The 13597-nt window shown below is 44.2% G+C and overlaps 1 protein-coding gene across 1 annotated transcript in view; it reads right to left on the bottom strand.

Annotated features, from left to right (window-relative positions):
• Window positions 1–1964: 1964 nt before the first annotated feature.
• The window catches only part of LOC137370005 (tripartite motif-containing protein 54-like), a 139439-nt gene continuing 127806 nt past the window's right edge, over window positions 1965–13597 (bottom strand). Inside the window, exons 9-10 of the mRNA XM_068031920.1 lie at window positions 4925–5084; window positions 1965–2482 (exon numbers count right to left, since the gene is read on the bottom strand). Coding sequence (XP_067888021.1) covers window positions 2319–2482; window positions 4925–5084 — 324 coding nt within the window. The 3' untranslated portion in view covers window positions 1965–2318. The remainder of the gene's footprint in view (window positions 2483–4924; window positions 5085–13597) is intronic.

Here is a 13597-nt window from a genome sequence, read left to right as displayed (position 1 = left end):
GAGGCCATGTCTGGAGTATGTGTACAGTTTTGGTCTCCTGACCTAAGGAAGGACATACTTGCCCTAGTGGGAGTACAATGAAGGTTGCTGGGATGAAGGGATTGTCCCATGAGGAGAGATTGAGTAGACTGGGCCTATATTCCCTGGAGTTTAGAAGAATGAGAGGTGATCTAATTGAAGAATATAAAATTTGACAGGATGGATGATGAGAAAATATTTCCCTGGCTGGTGAATCTAGAACATGGAGTCATAGGCTAGAAATTACCAGCGCTCTGGAGATGGGCTGAGAGACAGAAGGCCTCATAAAATGACGACGGAAGGCATCAGGAGAGAAGCCCAACTTCTTCCCTCCGCCACTGGAAATTGCCAGAAACAGGAACTGAAACGGCATTAAAAGAAATTCTTACCCACCCTTCAAGAGTGTGTCAACATGAAGGCGCCCTCTCCTTCTCCCTGCAGCCTCAGCTGTGGCCACCTCTATTGGAGGCATTGCTGAGGCTGTGAGCTGCTAACCTTTTGATTGGGTCGCAGCTCTGAGAGGCAGGCTGCCGTCCTTAATTAGCCGCCGCCAGTAAAAGTGCCCCCAGGGTCCTGCCATCCACCTGTGTGAGCTCGGGACCGGTATTTGGTCTAATGAGGTGGGACTTCCTTGAGTCTCGTAATTTCTGCCCATAGTCTCAGAATAAGGGGATGGCCATTCAGGACTGAGATGAGGAGAAATTTCTTCACTGAAATGGTTTTGAATCTTTGGAATTCTCTGCCCCAGAGAGCTGTATATATTCAAGAGATATATTCAAGACAGACATCAATAGATTTTAGATACTAAGGGAATTCAAGGATTTGGGGACAGTGCAGGAAGAAAGAGTTGAGGTTAAATATCAGCTTTGATCCTGTTGAATGATGGAGCAGGCTTGAAGGGCCAAATGGCCTATTCCAGCTCCTATTTCTTATGTTTTATGTTCAGCTGTAATATTTTAAAAAACAGCTCCAGGTGCAGACTATGTTATCTGCTATAAGGACACCTCCTGCCAACATGCATAAGGAATAAAAAGATATGCTGATAGGGTTAGATAAGTAGGGTGGGAGGAGACTGATGTGGAACATAACACTGGCATACAACAGTGGGGCCAAATGGTCTGTTCCTTTGCTGTAAATTCTATGTAATTCTATGTAGCTCCTAAAATTCTCTTTGCAAGAGTTTGGCCCTAATCTTTACTATGTCATTGGTCCAGTCATGGATGTAATTGCTTCCTTTCAAGAAGTATTTCAACCGACTCCAATTTTTCCCTTATCCTATTGCCTGGGAGGCAATGAAACACACACAACTCTCAGTCAGGGTTATAAAAAAGACTTTCTATTCTAGTCACCCATAATTGCTGCTTGCAACTACTTCTGAGTGCTTTTCTTCTCCATGGTTAATACCTTGCTGCACAGTGCCATAGTGTTGCTGTTCCCTGCTTCATCAACCTCAACTGCACCTGTTTGACAGTTCCAGACTCACAGGAGGTTCTTATACCTGTCCTTTCTCAATTGATAGTCACCCACTGCACCTCCTATGCTTTACTCCATTGTTCTCCCTGAGGGGTGATCAACATTTGGGACATATATTTTAGAAATCTTTCTTCCTCATGTATGTGACAGAGCATCTCCAGCTGTTGCTCAGGCCCAATAACTTTGAGCTCTGAACCTTATTGGTACACTTACAGCCATTACTGGTGCCAGGAATTCATTAGTCTCTATTTAACCTTTAGTTGTATTTTTGCAATTGTACATCAACAAAAGATTCCCAGATCACAGGAAAATGGAATAATTTCATATTTATACCAAAAATGCTTCTTCCAAAGCTAATTCCAAATATCACCTTCAATCCAGAACTCAGTGCAGCATAAATTAAACAGCAAACTACATTATTTATAACAATATATTGTTGAACATCAGAGGCTAAAAGAAATTAAAACATTATAATTTGTCAACAGTTCAGAAAACATCTCTTTGCATAGTAAATAGTTGAGGAAATCAATAAAGACCTGTTGTGACCTGCCTGAATTTCTCTGGCAGAAGAAAGAACCGATGTAATTATTACTGTGCAATTATTTATTACAAGGGATTCTGGCAAATAGATAATTTCTCAGGTAGTACAACATTTGCAAATCTATTAAAGAATGTTCCACAGGCACATTCGTATTTTTCACTTTTCTCCAATCCTTTTTTTGTTTGTGTTGTAGGGTCGGAATATTCCTAAAACATCCTGTCCTGTATCAGTGAATGCGGAGGGGTAGGATTCAGTTTCACATCCACTATTCCACATGGCGAGCTCCTTATCGGGGAAATTCAGGGAATACACATTCCCACAGAAAGGGAAAGCAAACCACAGGTGAGCCAATGCAAGTTGCTCTCATGCACCTCTTAGTGGCCACAACTGGGAATTGATAGATTTTGGCAGTGTACAGTCCACTTGTCTTCTCAGCTAAGGAAAGGAGAACTGAAAGAGAGAAAAATTATAAAATAACATCAGTTCTTATTCGTATCATGGATTAGTGAAATTTCTGAGTTCAGAACAGCCTTATATTCATATATTTTTGCAACTCAAGATAAATTTATAATTTAAATTATTACAAAACAAGGCACCAAACTGGAAAGAACAGAAAACAGAAAAGTATTTCACGTTTGCTCATTTCTGTTGTTTACTATCCCTCCACCAGTTTCAGTGGTTAGTAAACACCATCCAGGAGAGCTTACAACTTTGGGAAAATAATAGCCTGGATATATTTGAGTAGTGAGTATTTTGGATTAGTTAATGTTTTTGTCTAATTAAGATTACTGTTTTATTACTAGTGCACGGAAATTGTCATTCTTTCATATGGCAGGATTCTCCAAAATGCAGCAGGTTACTGATCAGTCCCATGCAGCCGGCTGCACCAATTAAGATAATGTCATGGCACTTGTGGATCATCGAGGCTTTGACTCCATCAGTGTCTATATGGTCAGTAATCAGCAATGCAAACTATCCAACTTGATGGCTGCTTCCCAGTCTGTAGTCACAATTTTCTATTTTAATAACATATTTAATATGTCCATATTTAATTTGAGAAAGACAGCAAATTTTCTTGGTAGCTCCTAGCAGATAAAGGCCTTCTTTTTCATTTATGGGTAATGATATCTTTGCAGGACAGGAGCTGTAAAAAGATTGTTAAAAAAGTGTCCCCTCAACTACTGGTTGTAATTGCATATCTTGAAACCAGGGCCAGAATTTTACAGGCCCGTTTTGAATGGACTTGGAGGTGGTGGGTGGGGGAGAGGTCATAAATTTGGAATGGAAGATGTTGGACCAGAAGTAGACATGGAGAGCAGGAAGGTAATTAAGGCAATTAACTGGCCAATTGACTACAATTTTATGGCGCAGATTCAATTTTACTAATGGCACATGGGAACCAGGATGAGGATGTGTAGGAGGCTGCTGACCAGGGCGATGCAACATGAAGGACTCCAGGGACAGCAGGCTAGATGCAATGAGATACACGCAAGGGAGGCTCAGGGTGAACTTGTACATAGGTGTTTCTTATTACCTTGTTGGAACCATACCAATAAAGCCTTACATTTATGCAGCCCGCTGTCGTCTCCTTCAGTTTGCACTCCATCACCCAATGCCCAGGTGCACACTGCACATTGGTAAGGTTGAAGCATTGATGGCAGGTGGCTTTAGTCCATCACTTACAGCCCATTCAGGGAGCCAAACTGTAAATGAAGTCCCAAAGGGCAGCAAGAATTGGATGGAGATGTAACACCAATATATTAACCCTTTATTACAGGGCACAACAAACATTAGGCTTAACATCTACATCCTCTATTCGCCTGTGATCCCCAAGTGTAGTTAGGTGCTCTTCTTAAATTTTTTGCCCGTGCTCCCATGTGGTGTTTGCCCTGCGCTGTCAGCTGAGGTGGAGGCAGGCTGCTGACCTTGCTGCCTCATGGTGTGGGATTACCTTGGAGGCCATCCTCTGACTGCCTGAGGCCTGGAGGGCCCCGTCATGTTGAGGGGCTTCTGTGTTGAGGCGCTGGTGTCACTGGCAGAGTGACTAAGGAGCTGCTCTCCACACCAGGAGTGCCCTAAGAGGAGCCCCTCCTCCACCCTTGCAAGGCATACTTGTACCTCCTTGCTGACCTGAGAAGGACGAGGACCTGGCAGAGACTCCAGATGCCTTGTCCCTCTCTTGCCATGCCACTGCTGCATGGAGCTCATGACAAGGCAATGGCATAAGGTCTGCATGCATCTCCGACATCTATTGAGTGGTCTGCTGGAGCTGGCTGTCCATGAGGGTCACCAATCTCTTGACAAAGGAAGCCATCCATGCACATTCCAGAGACATGTCAGCATGCCTCCATCGTCCGCTCATGGTGCACATAGCCTCTGGAAGTTTCACCAGATGTTCCCTTACCTCTCACTGTAGTTACAGTAGTAGCTGTGTTGCCGACGACTCCAGAGGCCTGTCGTCAGCCTGGGGCTCAGCATGGACCTGGCCTCCGACTGTCACTCACCTTGGCTGTCACAGCCTTTGCCAGCTGCTTGGGCATGTCCATGCTGTGCTCACCAGCTTGTGTGTCAGATTCTAAGTGCAGATGGATACCCACTGACAGAACAGTGTCAGCAATGGTGGAAAGTGCGGGGGAATCATGTTACAGTGCACCGTCTGAGGCTGCCTCCTTCTTCTCAAAGGTGACTGGGTGGCCCCTGGTCTCTCCAGCTGTCTGCTCTTTGGCATGACCCTGACCTGCAGGAGAGAGCAAGGAGATTGACAGGTTCTGGGCTTCCTACTGTGTCATTCCAGCTAGTCCTACTGTGGAGCTCCATGTATCGAGTGGTGGACACATGAGCACTATGCCTCATGTGTGCCAGATGCATGTGTCCCTGCACTCGTTAACTCACCCTCTTGCGTTGACACTTTTGCTTCACCATCAGTGAAAGAGTGGCCACCTTGGTGCCCTGCCAGTTCCAAGGCCTCCTCCTCCGTGGGGTTCAGGATGGACAAACATGTCACCCCTCTGCCTGTCTTGGCTCTTTTCTTCATGTTGTGGGTTCTGTTCCCCTGCAAGCACAAAGAGGAACACTGTTAGTTTCTGCACAGAGACAGGCACAATACCTGTGCTGATGGCAGCCCAATGGTCTATGATGGGGGCACACGAATGCCTCCTGCATGCTGCCACTCTTGAGGGAGCTTGCGGGGGTCAGAATGACAGATGGGCACCTCTCACCGAGATGCTGCCATGCCTCTGACAGGATATGCCACCACCTAAACCTTTTGCCACCAACTGGTTGGTTACTTCCTCTCCATCAAAACGCATCCTCTCACATTGCCACATGTAAGAACCTAAGGGAAAAGAGGTATGGAGTCCTCACCTTGGCAGATCAAATAAGGTCATTGATGTACTTGTGGTAGTGTATTCGGGTTCATGGGGTGACTCCACGGCTGCTGACCTCCTCTACAATCTCAGTCCAGGCTTGCTTGATCAGGCGAGCTGCTCTCCTCCTCCCGCCCCTGGGGAAGACACCCTCCCATTGCCCTTGCGACCTGGTGAGAGCCCACATGGAGGCATTGCTGCACTGTGGGACCACCCAGGGTCTTCCTTCTGCCATTGAGGCTGCAGGTTTATGTTCAATTTTCTGATTTCCAAGTAAGCAGTCACCAGTGGTACACCAGCACTCAGTAGGATCTGGGAGGCAGTCAGCACAGAATGCAAGGCTGGCAGCCCTTTAAATATGGCACTAGCACCTGGCGCAGCATCAACTGACGCTATCTCCACTGCCTCGCTTCCCGCCTCTGCACTGTGAGTGAACGGCCCCCACACCTCCCCAGTGTTAATTAGCCGGCCGCTGTAAGATCACGTGCAGTCAACGCTCAACGGGCAAACGGAAGTGGCACCCACTTCCGGTCCCAAAGGTGGGACCAGCAGCCTACCCGCAAATTTCAGCCCCATATTTCAGATATTTTCAGACAGAACTAATCCACAAACTATAGACAAGTTAGCGAAATGTAGGTGGTGGGAAAGATAGTAGAAGATTTCTAAAATACCAGGTAACAAAGCATCCAGCAATGGAGAATAAAATAAAAAATAGTCAGCCTGGATTTCTAAGAGGGAGGTCATGCTTAACTAATCTTATTGGATTCTTTGAAGAAGAAACAGAAAGAGTAGACAAAGAAATGCAGTGGATGTGTTTTACATGGACTTTCAGAAAGCCTTTGGTAAGGTGCCACATGGGAGTGGCATGGTAAAGGTCAGGAGCCAGGTAGCAGAATGACTTGAAAGGTGGTTACAAAACAGAAAAGAAAAGAAGAGTTCAAGAATGTTTCTTAGAGTGGCAGAAAATGGGAAGTTGGGTCCTGCAGGGATCCCTCCGGGACCACTGATTTTCACCATGCACATAAATGATTTCGACTCTGAAATTAATGAAGATGCCAAATTGGAGGGTATAGCCAAAATTGTGAAGACTTCATCAAAATACAGAATGACATAAATGGGCTTACAGAGTGTGTAGATAAATGGCAGTGAAATTCAATAATGGAAAGTGGGAAGTGGTTCATTTTGGTTGGAAGAACACCTATTCCTTGGAAGGTAGAAAACCAAACAGAGTAGACAAACAATGAATTCTGGGAATACAGCACACAAATCATTAAAAGTAACAGTACAGGTTGCTAAGGTCATAAAGAATGCAAACAAAGAATTGGCATTCATTTCTAGAGGGAATACAATACAAAAGCAGGGAAATAATGTTACATTTATAAACCACCTTAGACCACACTTTGAGTGTTGTCTGCAGTTCATGTCTCTATACTACAAAAAAGGTTATTGAAACACTAGAGAAAGTGCAGAAAAGATTAACAACCATGTTACCAGAATTGAGAGGATGAAACAATGAGGAAAACTGAACAGGCTGGGGATCTTTTCTCTGAAAAGGAGAAAACTAAGAGAAGGCCTGATAAAGATCTTTAACATTACAAAGGGGTTTAATGGAGAGGATATAGAGAAACTGTTTCCACTTTTGAATGAATCCTGAACAAGGGGACATGATTATTAGATAATCACTAACTGATCAAATAAAGTTTTTAGGAAGAATTTCAATACAGAGAGACTGGTGAGAATGTGGAGCTTGATGCACATGGAATGCTTGAAGCAGATAACATTGATGCATCTAACGGGATGCTAGATGCACACATGAGGGAGAAGGAAATAGAGGGATACAGGGGCAGGTTGGGCTGAAGTTGGAGAGAATGAAAAGATCAATGTAAGTTTTTGAGGAAAAGGTGATATGGCAGTTTTGAAAGATGTAATTGTTGGGTCAAAGGTTAAAACCAAATTGATTGGCCAGGATTTTACCAGTCCATTGGAGACAGGCTGGGCACGGGAGAGGTGGGAAAATGGCAGCGAAAGGTGTTGGGAAGCCCAGGGGATATTCACAATGATTTCTGGGGCAGCTGGTGTGGGCGGCATAGCCCCGCCAACCGCCACCCCCGCCCCCCCCCCACTGCATGGTGAGGCCACCAGCTGCATGGAGATAGCCTCCCAGTGGCTTCCCGGTTAGGGCCTTAGTTTTCGGAGGTTCCATGCCCTGACGAGGGTCCCAGCGGTAATGGCCACTCCCGCAATGCCACTGCTAGAGGGGTTGCCCTTCCAATCACCGGCAGCTGCCTGCCTGGTTCCAGCACAATAAAACAATTTCTTGACTCTCCTTTGAGTGTATCTCAATATGGAGGTGCCCTCTCTTTCTCCTTACAGCTTCAGCAGCAGCCACCTCTATTGCCGCTGAGGTCCCACTGCTCTCCCATGCAGGCTCGGAACCCACGTTGGGTCCTGACGGCGGGGTTACCTCATGGCAGAAAAATCCTGGCCATTATGTCAGCAAGCATGGGGCTAAAGAGGGAAAGCACTCTGGAGTAAAGATGGTAATACAGCTCCCTTGGTTTCTTTAAAGAAACTTCCCCAATAATATTTTCCAATGAAAAAGAAAAAAAACTTCAAATGCTAGAACTATGAAATAAAGACAGAAGTTCTGGAAATATACAGCAGTTAATCAGTCTCTACAAAGAGGAAAGGCAATTTAATATTTCATGTGTGCACCCTTCATTAGAACTGAAAACTAGAATATTTCTCCAATTTACATTAATTTATTTCACAATCTTCCACTTACACATGTGCCAGTACATGTATTATTTCACCTCCTATTCTGTTCCAGTACAGCTACAACACAGTCTTGGTCAAAACATGGGCAAAACAGCTGGATTCCAGAGGTGAGGTGAGAGTGACTGCCCTTGACATCAAGGCAGCATTTGACCGAGTATGGCATCAAGAAGCCCTAGGAAAACTGAAGTCGATGGGGATTTGGGGAAAACACTTCACAGGTTGGAGTCACATCTAGCAAAAAGAGAGATGGTTGTGGTTGTTGAAGGCCAATCATCTCAGACCCAGGATATTGCACATGGACTTGATGGGCCAAATGGTCTCCTTCTCTGCCGTCTATGACTCGATGTTCCAGCAACCCTAGTTCAGCAAAGTGATAATGAGCTCTCCAGTTAAACTTCTGTGCACATGGAGCAGAGTTGTAGGTGATCACACTTGGGTAAATGTTCACAGACTTCATTCCTGGCATGAAGTCTTATTCAACAGGAACAGAGAGTGGAGAATCGGGCACAGAATTTATTAGTGACTAGCATATATTTATGACCTCTAGTTTTCGTCTCCCCACAAGTGAAAACATTTTCTTCACTCCCAGCAAATCGAACACTTTCATAATTTTAAAGATCGCAATTAGGTCACCTCTCAACCTCTTTTCTAAAGAAGAGAGCCCCAACCTGTTCAGTTTTTTGAAATCACTATTATCTCAATTATGTTATTATTCTTGTGAATCATTTTTGCACCTTTTCCAATGCCTCTGTCTCCTTTTTATAATATGGAGATCAGAACTGTGCACAGTCTTCCAAGTGTGGTTTAACCAATGCTTTACACAAATTCACTGCTTTTCATTTCTATCCCTCTTGAAATGAACCACAGTACTTGGTTTGCTTTTTAAATGGCCCCATTAACTCGCATCACTATTTTTAGTGGCTTGTGTTTCTGTATCCCTAAGATCCCTTTGCTCCTTTACCCCATTTACACTCTTAGAAGGAATTTAAACCTAAAAAAGGGCAGACTTGGGTCAGGTGGAGCATTACAATTGTAAAAATCAGATTCCTGACCCAAACCCACCTCTAGCCCAGGATTTAACAGAGACGGGAAGATGGGCAAGTGGACGACCTGCTCCAAGTAGGTGGGTTGGCACTTTAAATATAATAAGGAGGTTGTGAGACTCATTTTTACTCAGCTTTTCAATTTTAGCTATAGACAGTTGGGTTTCCTGAGGTTTAGGAAACCTGACAACTACATCCAGGTGAGGACTGGCGATCCAGTGCCTTTACACCGACCTCCTGGATCCAGTGTGTCTGCCTAAGGAACTCCCACAATACCCCCCACCCTTGACCTTCACCATGAAGCCCCCACTCACTCCCCCAGAACTCTGATTCTCACCCAGGCCTCCAACCATCTCCCAAGCCTTTGACACTTCTGTACACACCCCCTGTAGTGTTGTAGTATTTTGAAATTACAACAGCAATGTGCATTGTGCACTTGCCTGGATGGGTGCAGCTCCAACAACACTCAAGAAGCTCAACACCATCCAGGATAAAGCAGCCTGCTTGATTGGCACCCCATCCACAAACATTAACACCCTCCAGCACCAACGCACAGTGGCAGCAGTGTGTACCATCTACAAAATGCACTGCAGCAATGCATCAAAGCTTCTTAGACAGCACCTTCCAAATCTGTGAGCTCTACCACCTAGAAGGACAAGGACAGCAGATGCATGGGAACACCACCACCTGCAAGTTTCCCTTCGAGCCACACACCATCCTGACTTGGAACTATATCGCTGTTCCTTCACTGTCGCTGGGTCAAAATCCTGGAACTCCCTTCCTAACAGCACTGTGGGTATACCTACCCCACATGGACTGCAGTGGTTCAAGAAGGCAGCTCACCACCACCTTCTCAAGGGCAATTAGGGATGGGCAATAAATGCTGGCCTAGCCAGCAACACCCACATCCCAGGAACAAATAAAAAAATACTCAAGAGGCTGCTGTACAACACACATGCTAACAAAGGGAAAGTGAAAGTAAAATAGAATAAAGAAGAAACCTTTATGTTCAACAGCCTGCTATTGTTGTCTCAGTCTTTGCCTCATATATCTTATACCAAACCCGGCTAAACCTCATTCCAGTCCCGAGTACATCACGATAGCAGCAAGGTAAAAAGAAAAAAGAAGTTAAAAAACCAGAAACATTGCATTCAGGTATGAAAATTTTGGAAGACTTTTGTCTATTTTTACAAACAGCATTTTAAATTGCAGACTGTGTGAAAGTGACACACAGGAAGCTTGTACAGTGTATACTTACACACTGATCTCTCCAAAATAACCACCCAATCAAAAAAAATATAAACTTGAATCACTGCAGAGAAGTTTCAGCTGAAAGGAACACAATCCCGGATCCTTTATCACTGTGTTGCTGATCAGTATGGCCTTGTCTGTGCCCAATCTACCACCATTTGATCTGCATTCAGAGCCATCATCTGTATCCCCACATTGGCAAAGGTTGCTGCGACGTTTCGAAGGCTCGATGGCAGGTTTCACAATCACAGATGACACAAGGAAAATGGCCTTCCTTCTACACCAAGGAAGTGAAGAACTAGAAGATAGCTTTGGGACAGTTACACCTGAGCAAAATGACTACAACTCAGCAAAAAATGCACTGATGACTTAATTTACTCCCAAGAAAAACACCATATATGAAACCATTATCTTCCGCCGCACTAGGCAAGAAGCAAGTGAGATATTTGACCAATATCATACGCGATTGAGGTATCTAACAACCAAATGTAACTTTGGTGATAAAAACAAGAAATGCTGCAAATACTCAGCAGGTCTGTGGAGAGAGAAGCAGAGTTAACGTTTCAGGTCAGTGACCCTTCTACAGACCTGTTCTGAACCGACCTGCTGAGTTTTTCCAGCATTTCTTGTTTTTATTTCAGATTTCCAGCATCTGCAGTATTTTGCTTTTATTTTAGTGACTTTGGTAATACAGCAGTGAAACAGGCCCTTTGGCCCACTGAGTCTGTGCCAACCATCAACCACCCATTTATACTAATCCTACATTAATCCCATATTCCCTACCACATCCCCACAATTCTCCTACCACCTACCTACACTAGGGGTAATTTACAATGGCCAATTTACCTATCAACCTGCAAGTCTTTGGCTGTGGGAGGAAACTGGAGCACCCGGCAGAAACCCATGCAGTCACAGGGAGAACTTGCAAACTCCACACAGGCAATACCTAGAACTGAACCCAGGTCACTGGAGCTGTGAGGCTGCGGTGCTAACCACAGCGCCACCCCAAATGATGTTGCACATGTCAAACAGGAAATCAAAACACAAATAATCGAAGGCTGTCTCTCCAGTCAACCATACCAAAAAACACTCAAGAAAGATAGAAAGCTGTCAGAGCTGTTGGAGTTAGCAAGATCACCAAGTTAAGCCATATAACAAGAAAGACACTTGACACCGACAATTGATGACATCATAGAGAAAGTGAATGGTGCTGAACACTTTGCTAAACTTGACCTCAATGCAGGTTACCATCAAATTGAGCTGGCAGCAGAATCAAGATATCTTAATGTATTCTCTACTCACATCAGACTTTTCTGATACAAGAAGCTCAACTTTGGAGTCTGCTCAGCAGCTGATGTATTTCAGCGCTTGATTCAACCGCACTTCAAGGACTTGAAGATATGCTGAACATCAGTGATGATATTCTCATCTATGGCTGCACCAAAAAGGAACTGGAGACACGCCTACATGCATGCCTACAATGTCTCAGAGAATGTAACCTCACCTTGAAAAAAGACAAATGCTTGACTGATGAAAGCAGAATTGAATTCTTTGATCATGTGTTCAGCGGTGAAGGAATGTCACTAGATCCATGGAACATTGAAGCCATTGCAAACGCTGCAGATCCCACAAACGTGCAAGAAGTCCAGAATCTGCTAGGACTCGCCACATACTGTAGTCGCTTCATTCCTGATCTCGCTATGCTATCTGCCCCTCCTCCCACATGATCTGACAAAAGAGACCAATTGGAAATGGACTAAATCACACAAACAGGCGGTACACCAGATCAAATGACCTTTGTCAGCAAGTTGCACTAATGCCTATTTCGACCCTGAGAAAACCACCAAGCTAGTCATGGACGTCAGCCTGGTTGGCTTAGGTGCAGTTCTCATACAGAAAGACAAGACAGGGAATCTATCACTAGTTCCGATGGCAAGCAGATCGTTAATGCCTGTAGAGCAATGATCTTCACAAACAGAGAGAAGTGCTCTCAATCACATGGGGTATCTTACACTTTCATCTTTACTTATATGTAAGTGAATTTAAAGTAATAACCAAGCATAGACCACTGGTGAGCTTGTTCAACAATCCACATAGCAAACCACACACGTTGGACGTTGGATACTCAACCTACAAGAGTACGAGATCCAGGTTGAGTATCAGCAAGGCAAGCTCAACCCAGTGGCCAACCTTTCACGACATCCGTTGCTGACAGTCAGTCCTACTTGTCATGAGAAAAAGGTTGCCAAGCAACCTTAATCTTAACTAAGTAAGCATAAATGCAGTGCCAAAGTCGTTAAAACTAGCTAACGTCAAAGCAGCAACAAAACAAGATGGGGATTTACAATTATGTATGAAGGCTGCAGAATCAGGACACTGGAAAGACCTGATTGAGAAAGCATCCACAGATGAAATCGCTCACACAGTACAAGGTCTTCACAATGTTTGAAATGAGCTAACCATTACAACCACAACTGATCTTGTATTATGCAACAACTGTAAGTGTCATTCCATACTCATTGAGGGAATGTGTTGTCAATATAGCACATGAAGGACACCAGGGAATTGTCAAGACCAAACAACTCCTTAGGAAAAAGGTATGGTTCCCTGGAACTGACTGCTGGTAGAGCACAAAATCAATCAGTCAAGCAACCACAATGTCGAATCTTCATGATCCTCTCAAGATGTCTGAACTACCTCCTGGACCATGAATTGAAGTCAGCATTGATTTCACAGATTTGTCCACAGGTGAACACTTCCTTGTTGTCATTGACGACTACAGCAGATTCGCAATTATGGAATCAGTTATGTCAACTTCAACAAAAGCAGTCACCCCAAGCTTAACCAGATCTTTGCCTTGTTTGGAATCCTCAAACAGTAAGATGTGACAATAAACTTCCATTCAACAGCAATGAGTGCAGCAAATTCGCCAACTACCTAGGGTTCACTCATAGGAAAATCACACCCCAATGGCCAAAAGCTAATGGAGAAATTGAAAGGTTTAAGTAAACATTGAAAAAAGTGATACACACAGCTGCAACTGAGAATAAGTCATGGAAGCAAGAGTTATATCATTTTCTTCGTAATTACAGAGTGATTCCTCACTCGATCACTGGAAAATCTCCTGC

This window comes from Heterodontus francisci, chromosome 5 (genome assembly GCF_036365525.1).
Source record: "Heterodontus francisci isolate sHetFra1 chromosome 5, sHetFra1.hap1, whole genome shotgun sequence".
NCBI lineage: Eukaryota > Metazoa > Chordata > Chondrichthyes > Heterodontiformes > Heterodontidae > Heterodontus > Heterodontus francisci.
Note: the sequence above shows the minus strand (reverse complement) of the source record. Positions and strands in the feature narration are given on the sequence as shown.